Source organism: Vanessa atalanta, chromosome 11 (genome assembly GCF_905147765.1).
Source record: "Vanessa atalanta chromosome 11, ilVanAtal1.2, whole genome shotgun sequence".
Classification (NCBI taxonomy): Eukaryota; Metazoa; Arthropoda; class Insecta; order Lepidoptera; family Nymphalidae; genus Vanessa; species Vanessa atalanta.
This window is the reverse complement of record NC_061881.1, coordinates 8963199-8989982: the sequence shown is the minus strand read 5'-3', so window position 1 is coordinate 8989982 and position 26784 is coordinate 8963199. Positions and strand designations below refer to the sequence as shown.

Sequence of the window (26784 nt, the reverse complement as noted above, 5' to 3'; positions counted from 1 at the left end):
ATACAAATAATACAGGAACGAATATTTTTATTAACTGTACGAGAATCTATGCTCAATTACGTTCAGTACCAAAGATTAAAGAAAATATTGTGCGAAGAGGGTTCTCTTGGCTTGTTGTTCTTTGGCAATGGCTTATTTAGAAGGATATGTGAATTTTCTACGATGTTTAACAAACAGGTTCAAATCCGACCACTAAGGAATTTCGAAGTTATCTGTTAAAATTTAAAGGATTCAAGATGTTTAAAATTCAATATCGACAAAACAATATTTATGCGTGCACTGCCGATATAAATTACTTAACATTATAAAAAATTAGTTCAAATTATAAATAATCTTTGAAGTATATATGGAAACTATAGAGCAATTTCTAATTAAAAGCATTGTAGCGTGAAAAGTAAATAGGCGCCTACAATTAATCTTAATTCGCCTTTATGGTACATGTATTTCTCACATCAGCTTGCTTTCGATCAATCGAATTGATCGTTTAATAATTTAATTGAGGTGTGGGAACAAGTCTTTCTTTGTTAGTTCCGTACTCTTTGTAATAAATTTATTAAGTTCATTAAACACTGTCAGAATTTAATTAAAAGAAATAACATTATTATTTATAAGTGATAATTATGTTTATACGTTTTACGTTACTTTCATTCCTATAGCAGACCTTTTTTTTTATGTTTCGTGTGTCATTAACTCGAAAACAATAAGATACAAATCTGTTTGAATCGAATTTACGACATCTTTTGTTTTTCTATAAAAGTAATATTTTAACGAGTAGGAGCTATTTTCAAAAGTTAAAATATAACGTAACAGGAAATTAAGAAAGGAAAAAAAGATTACAATAATCCACTTTACAACTTTATAAATATTTAAATTGATAACGTCCATCCGAAATGATCACTTTAAATTATTTACAAAATATTAAGGTTAATTCTAAATATTAGACAATGTAAAACCGTGTGATACAGAAACGTTGATACGTCACGGACGATATTCCAAAACAGCTATTTAGGTATTTTTTTGCCGACATCACAGAAGTGTAATACGTTATAATGACTATCTATTTTATATGGGTATATCATTAACTATCATACATTTAAAAATAACAGCCATACTTGAAACAGTTTAATGAATATAAAACAGCATAAAATTTAATTAAATCATTTAAATTTTACTTAAAAAATTAAACGAATAATAGAAATTTATTTAGCAAAACCATAATTAGCATCCTCATGAAAACAACAATTAAATGGAGCAAGTGAATGGCCTTACCATTCAACACAATAATGCTTTATGAATGAGACAAATAAAACAATTGCCAACGCCCTATTAATTATGTCAGACTCTTCATAAAACTTATTTCTTGTAAATATTGGATTAAAACTCGATTCTAGCTAGTTGCGATCCGCGTTTCCAGTCCTTCCACAGTCCCTAGGGTTGTCAAGTCCATAGATATATTTATATTGATATAAAATTCATAAGAATATAATATTACACATTATACCGTGTATAACCAAAAAATAAGCTACCAAAACATAACAGGTATTGCGCGAAAATCGGTAATAAAAAGCCTTGCTAGTGCAAGTAACTTTGTATGTGTTATTCTTAATTTGTACTTACAAGTCAATTAGAACAAGTTGAATCTAATTAATCATTGTTATTTACATATTACGTACATATCATGATATTATGTTCTATAATTAAACACATCTAAAACATTTCAATTTATAAAAGTAATTATTTTATAGGAACGTGTAATTCAAACTTCAAATAAAATATATAAACATCACTAAATTATATAAATTATTCAGTTTAAATACATATATTGACCATTATATATAAAAAGCGCGCACAAATCCACGTGCGTAGGTACATGAAACACAGATTTTCTTGGTACTCGACAACCCTAGCCGAAGTCTCGACCCGTTAAGCAAACTCATTCGTACGTATTTGTCCAGTTTACTTTTTACCATTCTTTGTACCGTTAGCGTGTGTTTGCACAGTATTATTACCCTGTTAGAGACAGTTTTACGAGGTGTCACTGACGATTCTACCAGCGATCGACTGGTTTGCGTATCAAAATCTACATAACTGAGCCCAATTATTAACAAATTACATATGTAGTTTTATGTTTTAACAAAATAATTACATAACGTAAAATAAATTTAATATTTCTTTTCCGCAGGCTGTCTGGTGTCTATCACTTTACAATAGGACAAAATACTGTAATTTTATTATCAATAACATGGGTTTTTAATAGAGCTCAATTAGAGGCTAAATATGTTTTGCGATCAATCCACCAAAACCAATGTACTTACTGTCAGACTTACATTACTTCGAGGCCTGACAATTATTTTTATAGACGTATTGTTTCCGAGGCCTAGGAAGGCATCTTATAAACACCTTACCGAGTCGTAAACATATCGTACATATGTACATATTACGTCGAATTATTAAAGGTTCAAGAATTATAAAATGTTTTAAGAGCAGGAAATATTTAAGCAAACTGATATGAAATTAATAAATATTATTTTATTAAATTTGACCGGTAGTTATCATATAAAAATTTGGACACTCGATAATTTGTATTCTAATTATTCACACGAATATATCATTTTCTATCCACTAGATAATTTAAAGCAGTTATAAGCTTAATGTATTGAGCGTGATAACGATTCGATGTAAATTGTACTTTATTTCTAGAGAATTAAAGAGCATAATTTAATAACATTAAAGCAATAACAGATTATTATCCGTTATGTTGTAAAAAAAATTTTTTTTTGGAATGCTCATCAGTCATGGTATTGTGTAAAGTTTATTATTAAGATTTTTTTTTTAATTTATCTCACACATTCACAGATTTACCTCTTTTATAAATATCATACTAGTATATATATAAAGGTAAACTTTTTTTGTTTGTGTTTCTCCGGATTTTCGGCAAAACTAATAATATTTTAGCTTTTTGCTATTATTTTAGCTTATCAAGACCAAGGACGGATACAGGCTATAAACTATGTTAATATTTTACTATAGTCAGAGAGAAATTTGTCAGTCCGGGCGCTTTCGAAGCCAAACTATTACCAATATACGAAACCTCTGTAAGAATTTTATTACTATTTTTAAATATCTAAATCTTCTCTTCAGTGAGTACATTACAGGTAATTTTTGTCCAAGAAGAAAGAAAAAATTAAGAACTGTAGTTTAAATAACACAAAGTCTGAATCCTAATCAAAATAAATAACATGATAATTATAAAAAAATATCTAGATAAATATTTTTTTTTATTAATTATGAGACGATCTATTAGTTAAAGAAATATTACGAGATATTATATAGTTTATTTAAATAAACGCGTCAAAATTTGCGGGGTGTGTATAGCGGTGTAATTAGCAAAGTACGCCTGTACTGAGTATATCAAGATTGTTTAAATAAAAATAGTTCTGGATGGAATATCCTTATTTTACACGACTAGCCACTGTATTTATGTATGTAATATACACACTATACCCTGACTGACTGAAGCCATCAACGCAGGGTTATGGCATAAATTGTAAGAGATGAGACTGTTCATGATGAAATTAAGAGGTAACGTTAATCATCATCAACATTTACTCCAAAACAACAATACTTAATATTGTTGTGTTTCGGTTTGAAAGTAAGCCAGTGTAACTACCGGAATAAGGGATATAACATCACAGTTCAATTATGGTCGCGCATTAGCTATTCTAATCCTTTACATATTTCTTACAATGCTGATGTCTATGGGCGGTGGTGACCACTTACCATCAGTGGCATATACGTCAATCTTACACATTTCCGAAATTAAAACAATCTAATTTCAGTAAACAGTTATTTAAAATTTTGTGTTAAAGATTTTTCGTTACCAGTCATAAATAAATTAGACATCCGCAGTTGCTGTTCGCTTTACTTCGCTTATTTAATCATAATTAATAATGTCAATAACAATTAACGTTTCATATGTAAGTTATTCGCGATTCCACTAATTATCATATATATAAAATAAGGTCGTTTCAAAGGCCGTCGTTATTTTAATGTACGTGTAAATTAGACGTTGACTTTATCGTTAATAGCGGAGTGCTAATGACTAATGACAAGTGTATTATAGTAATATTAACCACTCGTTTTAGTGGTTAGCTTGTAGAATTGTACACTAAGATCCCGGGATTAAGCCTCGATGCGTGCAGTCAACGGATCAGTTTGGCAAATGATTCTAGACATTTTTCTCCGTAACATAAAGTATTTTATTTATTTTATTATACTAATAGTATTATAATACATTACAGTTGTATAAAAGGCAACTGTATTTTTAATTCAAAACTAATGCGAATTTAAAAAGGATATATTTAATGCGATATATATATACAGTGCTGGTGATGTTGCTGTAGGTGATGTACATTTTACAGAGATATATATCTAAAGGAAAACAAGTTTTTAATTGGAGGTTCAGAATGGTTATCGAAACTTGATTGGTCAGTTTAATAAACGTATTCTTGAATTAGATCAATAAAATTTTAGAAATGTACAGTTTTTATATGACAAATCGCTAAGCTGTATGTGTGCAAAAAAGGCGTATCAGCGGTTTATTAAATACATTTATGTAATCAAAAGAGCTATCTTTGAATTATCTGAATCTCACAAATATTTTTAATGCGTAATTATTTATATGTTTATATAACAATCGAACGATCGATTTGATAACATTTGGAATAGTCCACAGGTCTTTATTGATTATTTACAAAAAAAAAAGAAACAGTAATTTAATTTAATTATAGACGAAGAAGCTGATAACTGTTACTCAATCAGCACAAATAGCTGCAAAGGCTTTAAAGATATATGCCTAGGTTATGTGACTGCTGAATGAAAGTGCTTAATCGGTAGCAAGCGAAATGCCAAACATGCATAATTTTATAAACATCTAAGCCATTATTGGTTTATTTCAGCAATGGATTATTAACCTCTCATTAAATCTATGTATAATCTCTATTGTGAACGAATTAATGATATTAATGAATCTTTAGTAAAATTAGTATAAGTTTTGTATAATGCTACAACCTCATCTTTACGATGAACGGCGACGAAATGTTCTTTTGAAGTGTCATTATATAGAATTTTATCAATTTATGTTGACGATGCTTTCGACGACCAATTTCAGCTGCGGCGGTTACACACACGACTTTGATACAATTATATTAATAAGTATAAAATTACAGTTCTCCACTGACACATGTTTCTAAGAACCATCGCTAGTTTTTGTGTTGATATTGTAACGTATTTTGTGTTCTTAATTACGTGCTATATCTTTGAAGCCATTATTTATTTAGGAATGGGTTGTTTAACGGGTTTACTTTCGATATGCATTGAAAATGCTTTAAGGTTATCAGAGAGGTTAGACAAGAGCTCGGGTACATCTCCGTTTAAATACTATATACATATTATACATATAAATATAGTTCTTAATGCAATTCAAATAAGAGTCGATATCCTTGAGCAGTCTCGATACTAGGCTAGGGTCATGATATATGACTTTAAGATACGGTAATGGTGCTCATGTATTATTTGTGACATTAACAATAGAACTCTAAAATCTTTACGATTAAACATCGATAAATGGAAATCCTTATCTTAATATACAGTTACCTAAGGCTCCTTGATTTCGTTATTTTAATGTATTGTTTTGGCTGACGAGTTGGATTTTAAAATATGCTTAAAATTTCATTTCAATTATTGAATTATCTTGCTCGATTTCAATTCAAAAATGCTTGGGCCCTTCTAATTCCTTAGTTATTGAACTTGTTCGGAAGTCGAACGTGTTCGGAATTATAAGCTAAGTATAACCAAAATATCTAGATATTAACAGAAAAAGATATAAAATAACATCCAGTGAATATCAAACAATACAAAAAATAGTAAAAAAAACTCAGTGACGCTCCCGGGGTTTGAACTCGCTATCTTTACTACTTTTTCAGCAATTTATATGACGTGACAAAACAAAAACGTCTTCAAGTTCTAAGATTTAAATCGAAGCCATTTATTTAGTTTCATTACCCAACACTTAGTACAATCGTTGACAATATTTATGGTACTTAATTTCTACACTAACACCCGAAAACAGATACTTGCGAAGTTATAATCAATACACCAACTACAAGAAGTTTTACTTCTAGATTTATTTACATACTTAAATTATTAGTTATATATAAATATAGCTTGTATCAATGACAAATTGAATATATATTGATGTAAATAGGTACATACCTCGATAGTCGTTGATAGCAACCACCAAGGTGAGCGTTGAGCCCAGGGGCACGATGCCGGACACCGGCGGCGCCCACGGTCCTTTACCAGCTTGGATTTCCATCCAGCAGTCAACGTTGTCCCCTGTTAAATAATTGTTAATTAAAATTAAAACAATGAAATTAAAAAATATAAAAAATGAAGTCTCTATAAAGCGTGCATATGACATTAATGAAAGACAATATACTAAAAAAAATATATTATTTTCATGAATTTATTACCCTGAGACTATTGAAAAAACTAGAGTCACTATACACTACTCTCATACTCCAATTGGATTGCAATTTGACACGTAAGAGTACATAGAAAAACGCAAGACGGTTTTCTTACTTTTCTGAGGCACAGGTGTGTACTAAGTACTGTTAACGTCGTAATAACTGCTACTAATGAAAATTCTTTGACAGGAACGCAATAACATTTTTAGTGGCCGTCTTTTGATTGGAACTCTGGACTACAAAAGCTGCAGACTAAGCCATCGAGGTCAAGTTAAAATTCTTCATTTTGATCATATTATGCGACTGACCGATTTAGGTCAAGGCGGCCCACTAAGTACCTAACTATGGGTGTGTGCACCTTCTATTCCCTCACTTTGAAACCGATGGAATGGTAAAACCGACACGACTGCAAAGAGTTCAGATGCAGGACTAACAGCCTTTACGTGTTTTCTGAGCCAAGGGACTGTAAATACTTTTAACTTCCAGACCCCGTTCTGCCATAGAGACCGCAAGACCTGGGGTTTGAACCCTGGAACTCGGGGTCTGCCACACTACCAACTGCCTTGTAGACAGTCAAAATATTGTAAAAATCTTATCGTATCTTTATAAGGATTTAACTCATAAAGATTCGATAAGATTAGTTAGCGTTTTCTATTTATAATATAACGGCATTCATATGCTAGATTATGCAATAATATTTATATTATATACAAGTATGCAATTTATTATAGTATTATTTTATTAATTCTAGTACCTCCTTCGTGTATTCCTTATTAGCCTAGGTTGAGTAGTAGAAATTGCTTTAAGTCATTAAATCCATCAAATAACCAATCAACCAATCCAGTAAATAGTAGTCGCAAATTTTTTACATCTTTAAATTTAATTCATTTAAATAGTTTTAATAATATAAAAATAATTTAATGTACCTGTGACATTTCCTATACCCGCCAGCTTGGTCTGAGAATAATAATCACTACCACAATTACAACAAATTTAACACGACAACATGGAATCAATTAAAAGCTCTATAGCGGATCTCACGGAGCACTTTAACTTAAGAATGGCAGAGTTCCAGAGAGACTTGAGAAATGCTGTTCCTGCCTCAAGCCCCGTGTCCAATATCAACAGCCAATTCAATTCGTTTCGCAGTTTTGTAATAGCGGCTCTTGAAAGTTTGCAACTGCAGGTGGAGCTGCTGTCCCATCAGTGTGATGTGATGGAAATGCGGTCACGTAGGAAAATACTCTTGGTCCATGGTGTTCCGGAGGACAAACATGAGAATATATCGGCTCATATCTCAAAAGTTTTGGGCGATCACCTTAAATTCCCTGGATTAACAGCTGACTCCATATCCCGTTCCCATCGCCTTGGTCAGCCTGGCAATGGTAAGCCACGTGCGATTTTGGTGAAGTTCAAGGACACTTCGGTTAAAGACAAGGTCTGGGGCGCCAAAAAGAACCTTAAAGGCACCGGTATCACCATATCTGAATTTCTGACCAAACGTCGCCATGAAGTGTTTTTAGCAGCCCGGCAGCGATTTGGGATATCTAGATGCTGGACTGACAATGGTGTAGTGATGGTGATGGGGTCCGACCAGTCGAAGCACCGTGTTCACACAAAACAGGAACTGGATGCCATCCCCAGTGACAGTGTAGTGGTCCCGGGCCCTTCTGCTGCGACTGTTGTCTCAAATGCAGTTAAGGATACCAAAACAACATATTTGCGATCTAAAAGGAACGTTAAGAAGTAATTTATTCTTATTATCTTGTATTGTTTTTGTTTTTTCTATTGCTTATTTAACATTTAACGTCTTTCTTTCGCGAGTACTTGTATCAACCTCGTTTCTTTCTTTTTACTATCTTGTTTTTGTTTATTTCAATGTTCATTTAAGTTTTTATCACGTAATAAAACTAATATAATATAACAAATCAGGTAGTAAGCAATTTTGTGTTGTAAAATGTAAACAACTAAATACTGTCACGTTGACATCTTGACAAGTGCATTCATATTGCGTTCCGTTATTGCTTTGAGATATAAATGGCATAACGTATGTTTATCATAATTTAGTTTTTGCATTATTTTTTCTTTATCTCAATATTAGTAAAGTTTACTTATTGCATTAATTATATATTATGTTGTTACTATAAATATGTTACTGTTGTTCTTTTCCATTTTTTTTTTTTTTACATGTTTCTTTTTGTTGTTGTTTTTGTTGTAACGTGTTTTATTTTACTTGATACTATCTATTAGTTTATAACGGTTTTTGAATTTGTTTTTTTACCTTTTAAGTGATTTTTTTTTTTTTTTTTTTTTCTCTCAGACCGCTGGTGGGTTGGTTTCTGCCTTTATTGATTTATTATTATTATAACATATTTACAATTTATTATAAGTTATTTATATATAATTTTCTTATTGTATTTTATATATATCTATTATAAAACTATCATAATGTCATTAAATAATAGTATATCTAGTAGCCATTTTTTGTCTTGCTCATCAAATGAAGATCTATCAGATGAGGATAGTTTCCACAGTACATCTTCCCTTCCTTTAAACGCCGTTCTTAATTCTTGTTTCTCAGATTCAATGAAGAATTTCAACGTTATTCACATTAATGCACAGAGTATTCCGGCCCATTATTCCGATATGCTTGCGTCATTTGAATCTCGTAATATCCACGCGATTCTCATCTCCGAATCCTGGTTAAAGCCATGTTTACCATCTACATCTTACTGCTTACCAGGGTTTACACTGATACGTAACGACCGCATTGGTAAAGGTGGGGGTGGAGTCGCGATCTACCTTCGTTCTTATATTCCCTTTACTATTGTTAGCTCGTCGACTCAGCCTCCTCCAACTAATGCTGCTGAACACTTACTCATCGAAATAACTCTTTCTCTCACCAAAATTCTTCTCGGCGTATTTTATATTCCCTCTCTACATATTGATTATTTTTCTGCATTCGAAAGTTTATTAGTTAATTTGTCTCCCTTATATAGTCATACCATAATTATGGGTGACTTTAATACATGTCTCCTTAAAGGTGACAACCGATGCAGAAAGCTAAACTCTGTAATTGATGCGTGCAACCTGCACATTTTGCCTCTCTCGGCCACTCACAACCCCCCTAACTGTGTCCCTTCACTTCTCGATCTCATTATAGTGTCATCCCCAGATTTTGTCCTCACGCACGGCCAATTTGAGGCTGATGCTTTTTCGAATCATGATCTGATTTTTCTCTCATACAAAGTTCGTCCTCCTAAAGCAAAATCGAGAATACTTCTGCGGCGTAGTTTTGGGGGAATGGATAAAGAACGTCTTTCTGAGGATGCTCGCAAAATTAATTGGTCAGCTGTAGTTGATGCCAGCTCTGTCGACTTAAAAGTTGACATGTTTAATTCTTGTCTGACTGGTCTTTATGATAAACATGCTCCGGTTAGACCTATTAAAATTAAACACTTACCAGCGCCTTGGCTATCTGAGGAATTAAAAAGTCTAATTGCAAAAAAAGCTATGGCTAAAAGTAAATTAAAATCTGATGCATGTGACAAAAACCGTATTAAATATAATAAAATCCGGAATCGCTGCAATACATCGTGTAGAGATGCGCAACGACGCCACATTCATAAATCAGTCGAAAACGGCGACCCAGCTAAAGTTTGGAAATTCCTCGAATCGTTTGGAATTGGCAAATCATCTCATAATTCTCTTCACCGTAACATTGACATAGAGTGTCTTAATAAGCATTTTTCTTCATCTGACGTTATTGACAACGCAGAAAAAGAGCGGACGTTAAATATTCTTTCTTGTTTGCCAACCTTTGACTATCCACCGTTTAATTTCATTCCTTTCACCGAATGTGATGTTAAGAAGAGCATAGTGTCCATCTCTTCTAATGCCGTGGGCGACGACGGCGCTGGCCGTAATATGATCATACCTATCCTTGAAACTATTGCTCCTGTTATTACTCATATCCTTAATGAATCCACCACTTCCTCAAAGTTCCCCGATGCCTGGAAAGTAGCCCGTATTATTCCACTCCCCAAAAAGGCTAATTCTATGAATTACTCTGATTTTCGTCCTATCTCCATCCTTCCATTCCTTTCCAAAGTTTTAGAAAAACTAGTGCTCCAGCAATTAATAACATTCCTAAATAGGCATAGCCTTCTTAATCCACTCCAATCTGGCTTCCGCTCCGGTCATAGTACGGTCACAGCGCTCGTGAAAATTACCGACGACATTAGAATGGGCATGGAGAATAAACAACTTACAGTGCTGACATTGTTAGATTTTAGCAATGCTTTCGGTACTGTCAACTTTGACATCTTATTGAGTTTGCTACGTTCTCTTAACATATCTCCATCGGCGATTGGCTGGTTTCAGAGTTATCTAAGAGGCAGAAGGCAACGTGTTCAGGTAGACGAAACATTTTCGTCTTGGTGTGAAGTACGTGCTGGAGTGCCTCAGGGTGGCGTGTTGTCTCCTATTCTCTTTACAATTTTCATTAATTCTATTACTCAAAAGATTTCTTCTCTCTACCACATGTATGCAGATGATCTCCAGCTTTATACCCAGTCAACCTTGGATAACTTGCCCAGCGCTATCACTGCCATTAATGATGACCTGGCTACAATCAGTGATTGGAGCAAGTGTTATGGTTTAAAGATCAATCCATCAAAATCACAGGCCATTATTATTGGCAGTACCGCTATGATTTCAAGAGTTGACTGGAGAAACATTCCTACGATTATATTAGATAATTGTACTATACCATATAGTTCCACGGTCAAAAATCTCGGTATACATCTAGATTCTACACTTTCATGGTCACATCAGTTAAATGTAGTAAGCAGGAAAATGTTTGCGGCGATGGGCTCTCTACGACGTCTCCGTTCTTTTCTTCCTATTTCCACCAAGACTATGTTAGCACATTCTCTACTTCTATCTATTCTCGATTATGCAGACGCAAGCTATCTAGATTTAAATGAGGACCAATTAAATAAACTTGAGCGTCTTCAAAATCTAGCTATTCGGTTCATATTTGGCTTACGCAAATATGACCATGTCTCTGAATTTCGTACTCAGCTCAAGTGGTTACCTATTCGTTTTCGCCGGAATCTACATATTGTTTGTCTTCTGTACTGTGTGTTATTCAATCCTCACTCACCTATTTATTTGAAAGAAAAATTTACATTTTTGAATTCTCGCAATGTTATTGACGGGCACAACATGAACTTACGTTCATCTGAAAATTTATTTTTAAATCCACCTGTGCAGAAAACAATTTTTTTCAAAAAATCTTTTACGGCTGAGGCTACTCGATTGTGGAATGCCCTCCCACTTAATATCAAATCTGCAACCTCTTTAACATTATTTAAAACTAAAGTCACTAATTATTACCTCACACTCTCACACTGAATGGCGACTAGATACTATTTGTTATTTGTATATATCTGTATATTTGTATGTATTTATGTATGACTTTATGTTATATATGTATGTATAAATGTATTTATGTACTTAGCTATATGTATGTAGTAGTTTATGTATGTATTATATTATTTGTATCTATGTATGTAGTCTATTTTACACCACCTACCATCTCTCTGTTGGCTACTACTCCATATCACCTCGGTTGTCTGGAAGAAATCGCTTTAAAGCGATAAGACCGCCGGTTGTACCATCGTTTCTTTATATAAACTTACTATAAGGCTAATCTGTGGTGTACAATAAAGTATTTAAATAAATAAATAAATAAAATAAATCCGCCTATTATACGAATCACAATAATTTGATCAATACTTTTTTTTATAAATAAACAAGCAATATTTATGACCTAAGTTTATTTCAAATATGTTTTTAAGATTAAAATTATTTATTTTCAAGTTTAAATCGTATGCAAATGTTATTTAAAATATGATCGCTATGTGTGTGAATAAAATCGTTCATGCTTATTTGTGATATGTTTTTTACGTCTTTTTTTTTAAATATAATACTTTTTTTAACCTGGTTTTTATTTAAATAATGTGCATATTGTAATTTTGTTTAGTTGAAGGAACACAATGATATCACACATAAGATTTTTATTAGAGTTTTCATGCGTTTTCTTTGGCGTAAATCTTAATCAAATGAATTGGAGTAAAATCTTTTCTTTAAAGATCTTTCAATTAAATTATTCCTTCGATATTAGTACTTAACATAAAAAAGGGTTTAATTATCTCTACGTATTATAAAACAAATTCGCTTCCCGCCGTCTACGTCTGTACGCTTAGATCTTTTAAATTATGTAACCGATAATAATGCGGTTTTCATTAATGAACAGTGTGAATCAAGAGTTAATAATAGTGAATCATAAGTTAATATATATTATGTATGTTATAGTAAAGAAAAGTCGAAAATTTCAACATTCCTAGCCGAGAAAAAAACAAGAATTTTTCTTTTTATATTTGTATATAATCTAAATTTTAAATCCAACCTTATTGTACACGAAGCTGATACCGGTAGTTAGTTCATAAAAGTTCATAACATTCGATGAATAATCCCTAAATTTATAACGGATATATCTTACCTCTAAAATCTAATTGCACGACGTCCAAATCCGCAATAACCATGGGCGGCTTGGAAGCTGTCTTCTCGTAATCGTTAAACCATTCGCATCTCAGCCTTTTCGCTTCATCCCACACTTCAAGTAGGTCCTTATCATATTGCACTACCACCGTGTTCTCATAGAACTGCCCGTGGAGATCTGGAAAAGAAGAATTACACGATTAATAAAGGAAAACCACACATACTATAAACGGTAGTTTCAATTTTAGTGAATTTAAAATTGTCTATGAATAAAAATATCTTATAGTTTTATGGAGAATATAGACTCTTAACTTACTTCTATTTTACATGGGTAGTGACCCCTAAAATATAGTGTTTATTAACAAGGAATGTACACACAAAATAAAGATTTAATTGATAAAACGAGGGAAGCTAAAATTACCCGCACTGCGATACTTTTGCTTAATCCTAAATACTTATATCTCAGTGATTTGTTTTGGTGTGCTGAATGGATAGATTGAATAAAAATAAAAATTAAACACATGAAAAATTACGCCGTATTTCCCCTGTACATTATGGAAATAAATTCTTCTAAAAATTAATGTTTAATATTTTACATTTCGCTATAAAATATTATCCGTATAATGAATGACATTAAACGGTAAAATTTATATTACGTGATAAAAAGCTTTATAAATAACTATCACGGCTTATTAAAACATATTAATAGCCCATAAAATATTAAATTAATCCTATACATCGGCGTGGAACATAAAACTTATATAATTCCACACATCATATTAAACGTTCTTAAGATGAAACAATATTTAAACTTTATCACCACTTACAGTGAAGGATTTCAAAGAAGGTTTAATTTTTAAATCCTTATTATTGCTAGCGCTATACGCGGATGAACTCACGCAAAAAGTGGAAGTCGTCCAAAGAACGCGGATCGAGCCAGAAGGCATACCACTACTGGATACGCGCAAGCGATTCTGATCCTCAAGCCCCGCAAACTTCAACACTTTTAAACTTACAATTCATTAGGCGCTCAAAGTCGATGCTTCACGCATAACCGTCACGACTAAACTCTATACCCGAGGGCATAAAATTGAATTTACATTGTCGTCAATCGTTCAGATTCGCGAAATGCACTTAGAGTCGTAAATAGTTAGATATATCGGGAAGGAAATACGCTTGAAGTTAGTGAATTCAGGATAGGCGTCTCCATGCCGGGCTGTTACGGGAATATGGGCCCTGAGTGCTGCGCTATGCGGTGTGGCGGGTGGCGATTCTTAGAAACAATGCTCACACCGCGTTCGAAGAAGGAGCGGGTCGCATGTCGTCCGTTACTCCACACTAGCCATAGAGGACACAACTAGGAATCGGAACGAGAAAAACGTTACTTAAAATGAGACCGACGTACCGTGGAACTTGATCAGGTGATTTATTGCAAAATGGTTACGAATAGACGATAATAACTGTCACTGTTAACAATTAAATAATTTAATTAATGCCTACATATAATTAATTTAATATATAGTATCATTAATAATTAAATTCGAGTGAAACGTTCACATATATGCTCACCTTTCAATTTGTAACCTTGTGCGTGAAAGTGTTAGGATTTATTTAACGTTGGTTCAGAACTAAAAAAAAACATTCATAATAAATTCGTAACTTGTTTTTTTACTAATAAAAATAATCACTAATGAAGATAACATGTTAACGAATAAATTTATAAAAGAAATAGCGTTATTCATATCCTAAATTTATTTTCAAGATTTTATTTAATTTTTTTTAATCGGATTTAATTTACATAAATTATCAATTTATTATAATAAAATTTTACATACATAAATGGTATGTTATCATGTCACATGTGACAATTAAATATTGTGTTCTCTATGACCATAAATTACAAAGATCTTTGCATAAACAATTAAATTGAATTCTGTATTATCAACTACGTTATGTATAAGATTATTATCACAATTAATTTGTGAATAAAAATTACATCACTATGAAACACTAATACTACTAAACCAATATTAGACAATCCTTAGACTACTTGTACATAAATTAATAAGTATAATACGATTCCTTTAGTATGTAAGTTGATAAGTAGTTAATTGTAAGTGTGTCGTTTAATCTTCTTGAGCGAAAGCTTCGTTGGAGGTATTCATGGCTATTATAAAGACGTATACATCTATTAATTATTTTATAAGTACTAAATAGCATTGCTATATCTGATACAAAAGAAAACACATTTTATATGAAAAAAGAAACTTATGAACACGTTGATATTATTATTTTTATTATTTTGTTCGGTTTCAGTTACGTTATTTACCAAGGAATATTATATATTAGGGTATATGACAAATCGACGCGGTGACGTGACTTATATGCGATCAAATTCTCCGAAACACGACACACTTACGATAAAATGTACATCGATATTAATTATAATAAGATTTTAGTATCAAGATAAATATTGTTTAGTTTGACAGTAATGTAATCTGTAAAAAGGAACCAAGAATTAATTTGAAAATGGAAATAAATGTAAAAAACAAATAACTTGAAGAAATAATAAATGAGTATGGACTAGGTAATTGCTTCCGTTTGATTGGACAAAGAAAAAAGAGATTTATATATTTTTTAATTAATTAATAATATAATATAACTAGATGTGCCTGAGACTTCGTGCGCGTCTGAATTTAACAAAAAAGTTATTGTTGTAGCCTAAGTTACTCCTTATTACATCAGCTATCTGCCAGTGAAAGTCTCGTCAAAATCGATCCAGTCGTGCCAGAGATTAGCCGGAACAAACAAAAATGAGAAGAAGTAGATGAAGATCTAATATTAAAAGTAATATAATTAAAAAAATGCGACATATTGTTGATTAAAGAACCAACACTGTGTCATCATTTAAATCGACTTTAAAAATAATACTATACAAATATGTTAGATAAATTAAATTTACAAATAACTTTAATTTAGAAATGTAAAAACAGATAATTAATTTTTGTTGTAATTGTTTGAATTCTAATTTTAATTTATTTGTTTTAGTAATATATATATATATACATATATGTATTCTGAGTTTAAATGAATAATAAATGATCGGGGTATTTGTTACGGGCGTGTTAGAGTTCAACTCAACAAGTCATCCGTCGTAAGCGAGTTGCTAAAGGAAGAGTCTGACATATAGCCGGTATATTTATTATCTAGTGGTTTGTTACTCTGAAGATTATATTATTTAAGCGACTAGCTAACCGTCCTGACTTTACAAGAAGTTAAAAGTTTAGAAATTCATATATGTATGTATAGGATAGTGTTTTACGAAAAAGCAAATATGAGAATTTGAGAGATTAATGAATTTAAGATCATTTAGAAATTACGTAATGTTTATATTTCTTTTTCAAAATGCTAAATGTCAGTGGAAATAATGAACTAAATAAGGGCGGGTGATCGGTCGAAATCGTATTATATATATTTTTTTTCAATATGGTTTTAGTTTAAAAAAGCCTAAGAAGTCAAATCATTTGAATTCGAACTCGATGATGACGAGTTTCTAAAATTTATTTTTGAATGTTCGATTTTCAAAAGCGGTATTTAAAAAAACGGATAGTTTAATAAAAAAAATTCGCACATAAAAATAATACACCATATTAACAACGATCATGGTTTTGGTCTAAAGTCATTAACAATTTCATCTCAAGACGCATTTACGTCTTACCGAGGAGAGCTGGACACCCGAAATTCAGCCACATGTGTATTCCGCCAACCCGCATTGGAGCAGCGTGGTGGAATATGCTCCAAACCTTCTCCTCAAAGGAAGAGGAGGCCTTTATCCCAACAGTGGGACATTTACGGGCTGCTTATGTATTAACAACGATTTAAATTATAAAATTAATAGATTACCTATCTAAATTATTTATAACTAAATTCAAATACATATTGTACTTTGTAATATATTTTGCAAATTTTAAACAGAAACACATATGCCTAATATTGTTGCTTAGAAAAAGTTAATTTAATGACTATATCATTCTTATTTATTGATTAATTAAAGTAATTGTTTGAAAAATAATATACTTGTAACGATTCGATTATATGTGGTATAATTATGTACAAATAACAATAAGAATGATTGAAATTAATATTATCCGATCGTTACCGTGTTTAGTTTCATATGAACACAATAAAACATACGTTGAACCCTACAACGGAAACGGCGTTAGGGAATGCGGTCTTGCTTGCGACTTCTATTCATTTGTCTCATAAATTATACAGACGGCTTGTATTCTTGTTACACAGTACATAAAGTATCAGCATGTAAGTGTCCTACTGTTAGGTAAAAGGCCACTTCTCTTTCGATTTATTTTTGTATGTATGATGTCATCATATAATGTTTCCTCACAATATTTCCCGTCACCAACAAGCACGCAATAAATAATTATGAAAACAAACTCGGCACAAAAGAACTTAATAGTATTCATTCGAATTTGGAACAACGGGAAATCTATCTATATATAAAAGCGAAATATTAAGATTAATCAAGAAATCTCAGACACTATAACACATACAAATTTGAATTTTATGTTCCTTATAGGGCTTAGACATACGCTAAGAACGGATTTAACGAAACTCCATCCCTAAAGGGGTAAAACAGGGCTTGGAAGTTTGTGTTTTATAAATTTGGTAAAGCCGCAGTTTCAGCTAGTATTTATTATATTTATTAAATGCTCTGTCATTTTCATTCGAATGTATAATTACTAATGAGGGAAGGAGAGGTATGCATAGTTTATTAGTAAAATCGTTAAATAATATGTGTTAAAATGATTAAGCTTATATCTCGTAACAATGTTTGCTAAGAATTAAGGCGAGATTAGTTTTGAAAATATACGTATCATATTTACACCCATAGTACACATTTCCATAAAACCGTAGACGTTAAATAACGAATGATAAAAAATATAAATCCAAACAATTTTGACAACAATACTACCATCATAACGACTATATTTCCTTGAAACATTTTATGATTTATATACAGCAGTCTGATGTAGTGATGATTACTGGTCGGTGCGGTGATTTGTCACTACGCCGATGGAAAAAAATATTTGTTAATTTGAATTTACACGTCGTAATACATCATAGTCAAAACAAATTGAGATATCTATGTGTGCGTGGGTAATGTTCTTTTTTCGAATTAAAAATAATGAAGTGTGAATAATTCTCAACACTCTTTCTAATACATTTTAATCATCAAAAGGAACTACGTTGAAAGGCAAAGGTTAATAGACATTTACGTACAGCCTATTCCAATAAAAGTAGGAAAAAAGATAAACAAACTTTAGATTTACGTATTTCATGCGATTTTTGTGCTTTTGTGATTATTGTGCACTACTAAGAGTTTATTATAAATATATCTTTATTTATAATACAACACTGTTACACTTAACTACTTATTTCCACTTAAATTTTACGTCCAAAATTCCGATATCAGTTTCGTCGACGTTTTTTCGCAAATCCATAGTGAATATGATAGATTAATCAAGCTCTCGACCAATGATATCGCGTCAATTTGCTGTCAAATGTTGTATATTTAGCTCTTCTCCTCTTATGGTTGGTGTAGAGTATACGATTAAACGAGGAGTCGAGATTGCCGTTATTTCGGGTTCAAACCCAGGCAGGCAACAGCGAATTTTCATCTGCTTAATTTGTGTTTATAATTCACGTGCTCGGCGGTGAAGGAAAACATCGTGAGGAAACCTGCATGTGTATAATTTCAACGAAATTCTGCCACATGTATATTCCATCAAGCCGCATTGGAGCAGCGTGGTGGAATATGCTTCAAACCTTCTCCTCAAAGGGAGAGGATGCTTTTAGCCCAGCAGTGGGAAATTGGCTGCTAATAAAATACGATTAAAGCGAAAAAGGTAATTAGATTTTTATTGATAATTATTTTCCAAATTATTATAAGGCATATAATTTCTTCCCCTCTTGTAGGGAGTGATATCCTATACCTTTCTTGTACCCCTGACAGCGTGTGTGCAAAATTTCCCGTTGATCCGTCCAGTAGTTGAGACGTGAAAGCGTAACAACGAAACAAACAAACACACTCATCGTATCCATTCATAATATTGTTAAGTTATTGACTGACTTTACTAGATTTGAGAATAACAAAAATAGTTAAGCAAATATTTTAATGAAAATCGTACGCTCTAGATTTCTTATCGTTAGTTTTTTTCTTCGTCTTATTTATTTCAATTAAAAATAATGCAATTGTTTCTTTCAACTTTCTCGGAGTTTTTTTTATTGATGAATAATATCTCGAAGCAAGATGTATATATAAGATTTCAAATATAAGATTTCAAGTAAATGTTCATTGACTTAACTATTTTACTTGGTGGTAGTTCTTTGTGTAAGTCTTAGTAAGTACCATCCACTCATCAGACAATCTACCGCCAGACAGCAATGCTTATTTTTGCAGATACAAGGGATCATCTAACATACATACTAACATATCTCAGCTATAAGGCATAAGGAATGGTTAATTTTTAATGTCTTTGGGCAGTGGTGACCACTTACCATCAGATGGCTCATTCTGTCCGACAATTACATAAAAAGAAACTATACGGTTACTTCTGTATAAAGGATATATTTTGAAGTAGAGTTTCTAGACATTTGCTTAATAAATATCCGACACAACATTACTTATAGTTTTGCTAATGTTCACGAAATAAACAGAATCTTTAGTATAATAACTTGTTTCGTGAATTTATAACATGATTATACATGAACTATTGATTTTTTTTGTTTATATATTTTTTAAATTAATTTGTCTTATCCATAGGCATATGATAAGACGAATACTTACTTACAAATACTTGAATTAAATCTGTGGCCTAATGCTAAAGAGGCCAATATCAATAATCCTTACTTTTGGTAATGAGAATAGAAGAGATGATAGTTGTCTTAAATAACATATGATTTTTTGCGTAAACTTATTGATATTATTAATAATAATGTAATGTTAGCCCTTTTATTCCAAAACCCAGTGGTATGATACTTGTATATATATTTTTCTTGTCATTTTATAATTTTCTTAAATTATAATATCACGGCTATAGATCAAAACAAAACATTAGTTCGCAAATAATTAACATAAAAGATTAATCAGTATTATAAAAAGAGTCGAAAATATACTGATGATACGTCTTAATGTTGTCATAAAATAATAACTGTTTACTTAAATAAACAGTGACATTTACTTCCATACACAAAATTATGCATCAAATTATTGAAAGAGGTCCATTCTGTTTTCGTCAAGAATACCATGTCAAGTTCATTCCTAAAGGACGCTCTATTCTTTACCGCTGTGCTTAAATATGAACTTTTATTTTAAATTAATTATACGTATATCTAAACATATGAAAATTGAAATTAGACTTGTACTATAAACATTAATAATTACGAAATGAATATAAAATAACAAAATTCGTTATTGATATAACTATAAATTATCGAATTTAAATATCGAATATTATAAAAAAGACCGATGGTAAAAATCAAACAGGCGTATCCTTTACAAATTCCATATTAAACCTTATTTTATAATAACGTACAAAAAACAATAATAAGATATTATTAATAACGCGATTCAAAAATTAGCTTCATACAAGCGTGGAACACCCGCTGAGCGATGACAAATTAGTCCATTTATATGAAATACCTCATAATAAACGGGTAAATTGATGTTAGGCAGTCGGTATTTACTCATACATTATTTTATATGAGTATATAAATAAAATTTGTAACATAACTCAATTCCAAAATTAAATCATAAATAATCTTAAGTTTTTATCAAAGATTGTTAAAAAAAAAAAACAAAAATTCCAAATTTAAAATACAATAACTTCCTTAATATAATTTATAAATGAACAATCCCGTTGACAATAAAATGATGTCTACAGAAAGCAAACTGATATTGACACCAAGAGAACATGCTTCTCGATTTATTTTGCTATTCAATGAGCGTAAAATTGCAGACGTTTATATTTACTGCCATTAATAAACTATCATGATAAAGGCTGTTTTGTTTGCTAGTGGGAATTTATGTTTTAATACGTATTAAAACAATTTCGCATTGTAATTAAACAGACTAAACATTTTTGTATGGATAAGCAAACAGTGCCAAATCGCACCCAACCTTTTTTTTATATTATCGGTAGGCGGATGAGCAAATAGGCCACCTGATGGTAAGTGGTCGCCACCGCCCATAGACAAAGGTGCTGTAAGAAATATTAACCATTCCTTACATCACCAATGCGCCACCAACCTTGGGAACTAAGATGTTATGTCCCTTGTGCCTGTAGTTACACTGGCTCACTCACCATTCAAACCGGAACACAACAATACTGAGTACTGCTGTTTGGCGGTAGAATATCTGATGAGTGGGTGGTACCTACCCAAGCGGGCATACACAAAGCCTTACCACCAAGTAAATTTTATATTAACATCTAGTATTGAATGAATGCCATGTGGTTTCAGCCAGATAAGAATATAGCCATTCCATTACAACTCGTGGATGACGTGTGACCCAACTAATACGTTATTTTGTGCAAGGCAAATCCATCATGCCGTGAGCATTACGATTCCGATACGTTTCCGATTCTATTCCAACCCAAGTTCGACTATTCTTCGAAAACATAATCCTCAGCGAAATCGTTACTAGCGACGAATTCTACTAGTTTGTAAAGGGTTCGATGTATTCCCGATTCTAATCCCATGTCACTTTTCGATTCGATTGGGATAAAATGTGATTTTTAGTGGAATTGTGTCTCGGGTAAGCCGCCAGCTATCAAAAATAGACAAAACTTTCATCTTATAGTTTAATAAAAAAAAAACTAGTTGTGATCGACTATTACGTGAAAAGATTATTGTAGCAAATTATTTTTCAAATGTACATTAGTTACATAGCTTATGTTATAAAGATAAAATATATCAGATGTACAAACCGAGTCATATCTTAGCAGAATTTACCTTGACACTATATAAGAAACCTTTCAGGTAGCATTAAGGTTATTAATATTTTGAAGCATAGATTGGCGGACGAGTAAAGGGGCCACCTGATAATAAGTGGCTACCACATCCCGTAGGTATTGGCGCCGTGAGAAATATTAACAATTCTATACATCGCCAATGCGCCACCTACGTTTTGGACGACATTATAATATGCCTTAAGCCTGTAGTGACTCTGATTTAATCACCCTTTAAGCCGTAACACATCAGTTTTAAGTATGGTTGCATTACAACATAAACAGCCTGTAAATTTCGCACTGCTGAGCTAAGGTCTCCTCTCCTTTTTAAGGAGAAGGTTTCACCATGCTGCTACAATGCGGGTGGATACACATGTGGAAGAATTTCGTTGAAATTAGACACATGCAGGTTTCTTCAAGATGTTTTTCTTCACCGCCGAGCATGAGATGAATCATAGCACATGAAATTTCAGTGGTGCTTACCTGGGTTTGAACCCGCAATCATCGATTAAGATGCACGCGTTCTAACCACTGGACCACCACCAAGTGAAGGCACCAAAACACGTACGTATACAAATGACTCTTTTATTTAAAGATATAACAAAGAGTTTAACTTACCAGGTTTTGTACCACATTTAGCATATGCGATCCGGAATGAAAAGTAAGTTTGTCCAGTAGATGGCGGCACGTACACGCACCGAGGATCGCCGTGTTGACCTGTAAGGAAAAGATGATTTTATATTTACACCGCTGCACAAAGACAGAACAATAGAAGGGATTTTAAACAGGATGGTTTTGAACCTGTATAACAAAGTATTATATTCGAAAAATACAGAAATTTTCATTATAACGATATACACCACTAGATTTCCCAGCATTGATATATTTACAGAATCAGTTGCTAACTTCAAGAAATTTGTCTTAGAACCGTAAATCTTTTATTTATTTATTTTAATTTTGCCCTTCTTTCATAGTTTTGTTTTTTCTTATTATTATTATTATATTAGATATTATAATTAATTTATTCTGCTCTTATTATGTTTCTAGTTATAAGTGGAAACTTTACTGGTATATGTACTTATTTTTATGTTATAGCTTTAAGAAGGACTTGTACTGTTTGTTTCCCTAATAAAGTAAAATAAAATAAAATAATGATAATTTCCTACATCATAAAATACGATAACAAACATTATTGCAAGCGTCAATAGTGCAATGGCTTAAGAACCTAGAGACGTAAAAAGTCGCAGGATTGATCCTCACACCTTGGCCTATTTATTTTTGTTATATACTCCTAACACAATATTTCAGCTTAAATAGAAGGGGTAAATAGGAATATGTATTAGTAATTTTTTATAACGGGGCATTGCTATTTGCTACTACTCTTTTAAATACTTATATGTTTTGAACCCAAAACCTTTAAATCAAATAATATCCGCTATATCATCACATCTCACTTGTAATTACACTAAGAATAAATATCTGCTTTAATATTAGAGCACCTTAACACACCGCTTATATATAGTATAAATATATGTGGTTTCGGTAAACTAAGAAAACTACAGCAGAGTAACTATTCGGTCCATTTGACGCGCAGGTGTGGCCGTAGCTTTACAAATGATTACGCGCGAAGTCGCTTTCGTTTCGCTTGATCGCGTATGTGTGCTCAATCCTTTAACGCATAGTTTTGCTAGAAACGTATATATATTAACATGATTTCTTTAACCGTCAAAAGCATGTAGTTTTTATTGAATTTGTCCCTACAAATCGGATAAATAATAGTTTTTACTTTAAATACTGCGTTTCATACGCGACACATTTTCTAATCCCAAGAAAATACATTGTTTCAGAACATGTAGCCCCCTGTCTGATTGCCGCCATTGGAGACTGGACGGCGGAAGATCATGCAGAGGATCGGAATTGCATTTCAACAGAGAGAGGCTAATAGTATTCTTGCCACCACTCTCGTAGTCATGATTTGTAAAGTATTTAAGTCCTTTATTATTTAACATAATGAAAAAAAAGTATTTATTTAAAAAAAAAACCTTCTCATAGTTCTATAAAATAGTAATACATATTGCAGGGCTGATATGAAAAAGGAGTTAGCTAAAGAGTATTTATTCGATAGTCTAGTAAGCTCTGAGAAAAAAAAATCCTTCGCTTGGAATAACAATATCAGTATATTATGGATGTTATACCAAGATTTCAATGTAGTCTTATTAATAAAATAAGAAAAATATCATCATCGATTCGTTACTTCGAAAGTTTTGAAAGGTACGTTATTATATTATTTTTATATTACGATATCATAGAAATGAAAACGTATCAAATCTAACTTAGATTAATAAATAAAAATAATCTGATTTATCGGTCCATATACCAATGAAAGTAAGTTACAGTTCAATACTTGGGACATCGGACGTACGATGCTTAGAAACTAATATTAATTTTTAATCTTTGTATATTATATTATGATTTATTTTTATATTAAATAATTAGGAAATTAAATGTAAAGTCTGTTCTCATGATAAAAAGGAGGTTTAAAACACGAGATTTATAAATATGAATTAAGGAAATATTACTTTAGAGGAACTATCTCTAATTTAAAACTATCATTTAAGGTGGATCCTAATTCAGTATAAGGAAAACGAAAATTTAAAAATTTATTACAAAATCAAATAATAAGAAACCGTAAAACTTTCAATTAATTAGAAATCACGTACAGTTGGATTTACCGGTCCCTTATGATTTTTAATTTCTTATTAACGCCCCACTTAGCTCGTTATATTCGCTCATTAATTACAAACGTAATTACACTGCAATAAAACTGACCACACAAGATATACATATTTCGTCTGAGGACAGAGTTGTACGAAACCTCCGTAGTCGCATGTAAAAGTAACATAATTTAAGAAAAAAACATTCAGTATAAAACTTACTAAAAAGAACCTCGAAAAGATTTATCGACTTAGAAAAAAAAAGGATTCGTTATTTAACGCTGAATTTGCGTGTTAAAATCCATAAAAAACGTCATCGGTTTCGTCTGCTCGAAATTCAAAGTTGATTGTTATTTAAAAAGTCTGAAGAAAAAAAAAACTTTCACATACTTAAAATAGTCCCGTTAAATAGGCAATAAAATTATATATAATCTATTTGGATCTAAACTCAAACAAACAGTATGAACAGTTAGTGTGACCAAAACGTGGCCCATTTCAAGAGTCAACTAGGGCAGTATATTAATGATTCAGTTTTCCGTCATAATTGTGAGCGAAACTGCAATTAGAGGCAACAATTAGAGGCGCTCTGATTACGTGTGTGACGGCTCAGATGTGATTGTGAAGCGTATTGAATTTCTTTACGTACTTTTTAAATTATAGAGCTTCTAACACATATAACACATACTAGAATTTTCATTAAGAAACAATTGAAGTACTTCACGAATTGGAAGAAGGCTTGCCAAATTATTGGTCGTTTAGCACGTATAGACAATTTCTACTTGTAACTAATCTACTAAATATATCTATACATAACCTCTAATTTTAATAGGAATATATACCTTTTGAAGAAACAATGCCTTCGAAGGGGTGCGAGAAGGTTAGGTGTACGTCCATGTGATCCTTCCCACACATGACCTCCAACGACTGTATGACTGGCATTCCTTCTGGTCGCTCCATTGGCCAGAGCTCGCCCGCTTTCACCCTCGTCTGTAAACGAGATTATTAATCAAAAAAGGTTCAAACTAATCAAAAACATTTTAATTAAAATAAAATACACTTTACAAATTATGAATATAAGATACAATTTTTTAAGATTGCGTTCGAATTTTAAAACCAAGAGAACAGTTTTATATTCCATTAATTTTTTTATTAAAAAAAAAAGAATTCTAGATATAATGGTAGTAAAAATTGGGCAACATTTAAAAAAAAAATGTTTTATTTCTAGTAAAATGCATACAATAATTAGCAAAACAATTAGGTAGAAATATACTGCCAATTCTAATATACACACAGACGCAGAGCACACACAAATAAAATCAATAAGAGAAAATAATTTTAATATTTATTCAAAGAATTTGATAAATCAGCGATCCAGAAAACTAACCGATAATCAATTTAACCTAATAATTGCAGTTGATATTACTGCTTATCAATAGATTTTTTTTTTGTAAACGCTTTGTATATAATAGGATTCCATACAAAGCGTTTACAAAAAATATACTTACAATTATTTGATTTCGTTTAAATCGTCATTCTGTTGTGAAAATATTGTTTACTAGGAAGCTTTAGCTCACAAAATCTTGGCATATTTTACCCTAATCATTACACATACTCGATAGATAACATAAATTATTATAAAAATTAACGATGCAAAGTGTTCCGTGCAAACAATTTTAAAATATTTAAAAACATTATCGCAGTCATCATCACATTACATTACAGAACTATTTATTTAAGTCTAATTAAGCAAAAATGTTAACATAAAGTTGCAGATTAATTTAAATGGTCCCCATCTCTTATCAGTGGATCTTTGTCTGAACGAAAGCGATTTGATTAATCGCAAGCGCACGTTCCAGGAAAAACGCGGGCGCATTTCGTTCCCACGCGCCGCCGATGCGGCGCAAGCGAGATGGATATACCAAATTTGACGTAATAAAAAGAGGCAGATAT

General features: G+C 31.9%; 1 protein-coding gene across 2 annotated transcripts in view; it reads right to left on the bottom strand.

The window, feature by feature from the left end:
- Window positions 1–26784, bottom strand: part of LOC125067453 — an 85788-nt gene that overhangs the window by 3463 nt on the left and 55541 nt on the right. Inside the window, exons 1-5 of one of the 2 annotated variants that reach the window (XM_047676075.1) lie at window positions 26130–26134; window positions 25674–25785; window positions 22739–22837; window positions 13096–13272; window positions 6274–6396 (exon numbers count right to left, since the gene is read on the bottom strand). In XM_047676075.1, the coding sequence (XP_047532031.1) occupies window positions 6274–6396; window positions 13096–13272; window positions 22739–22837; window positions 25674–25773 (499 nt within the window). In that variant the 5' untranslated portion in view covers window positions 25774–25785; window positions 26130–26134. Of the gene's footprint in view, window positions 1–6273; window positions 6397–13095; window positions 13273–22738; window positions 22838–25673; window positions 25822–26129; window positions 26135–26784 lie in introns of those variants that run through there. The other variant, XM_047676074.1, reaches the window with a different exon arrangement.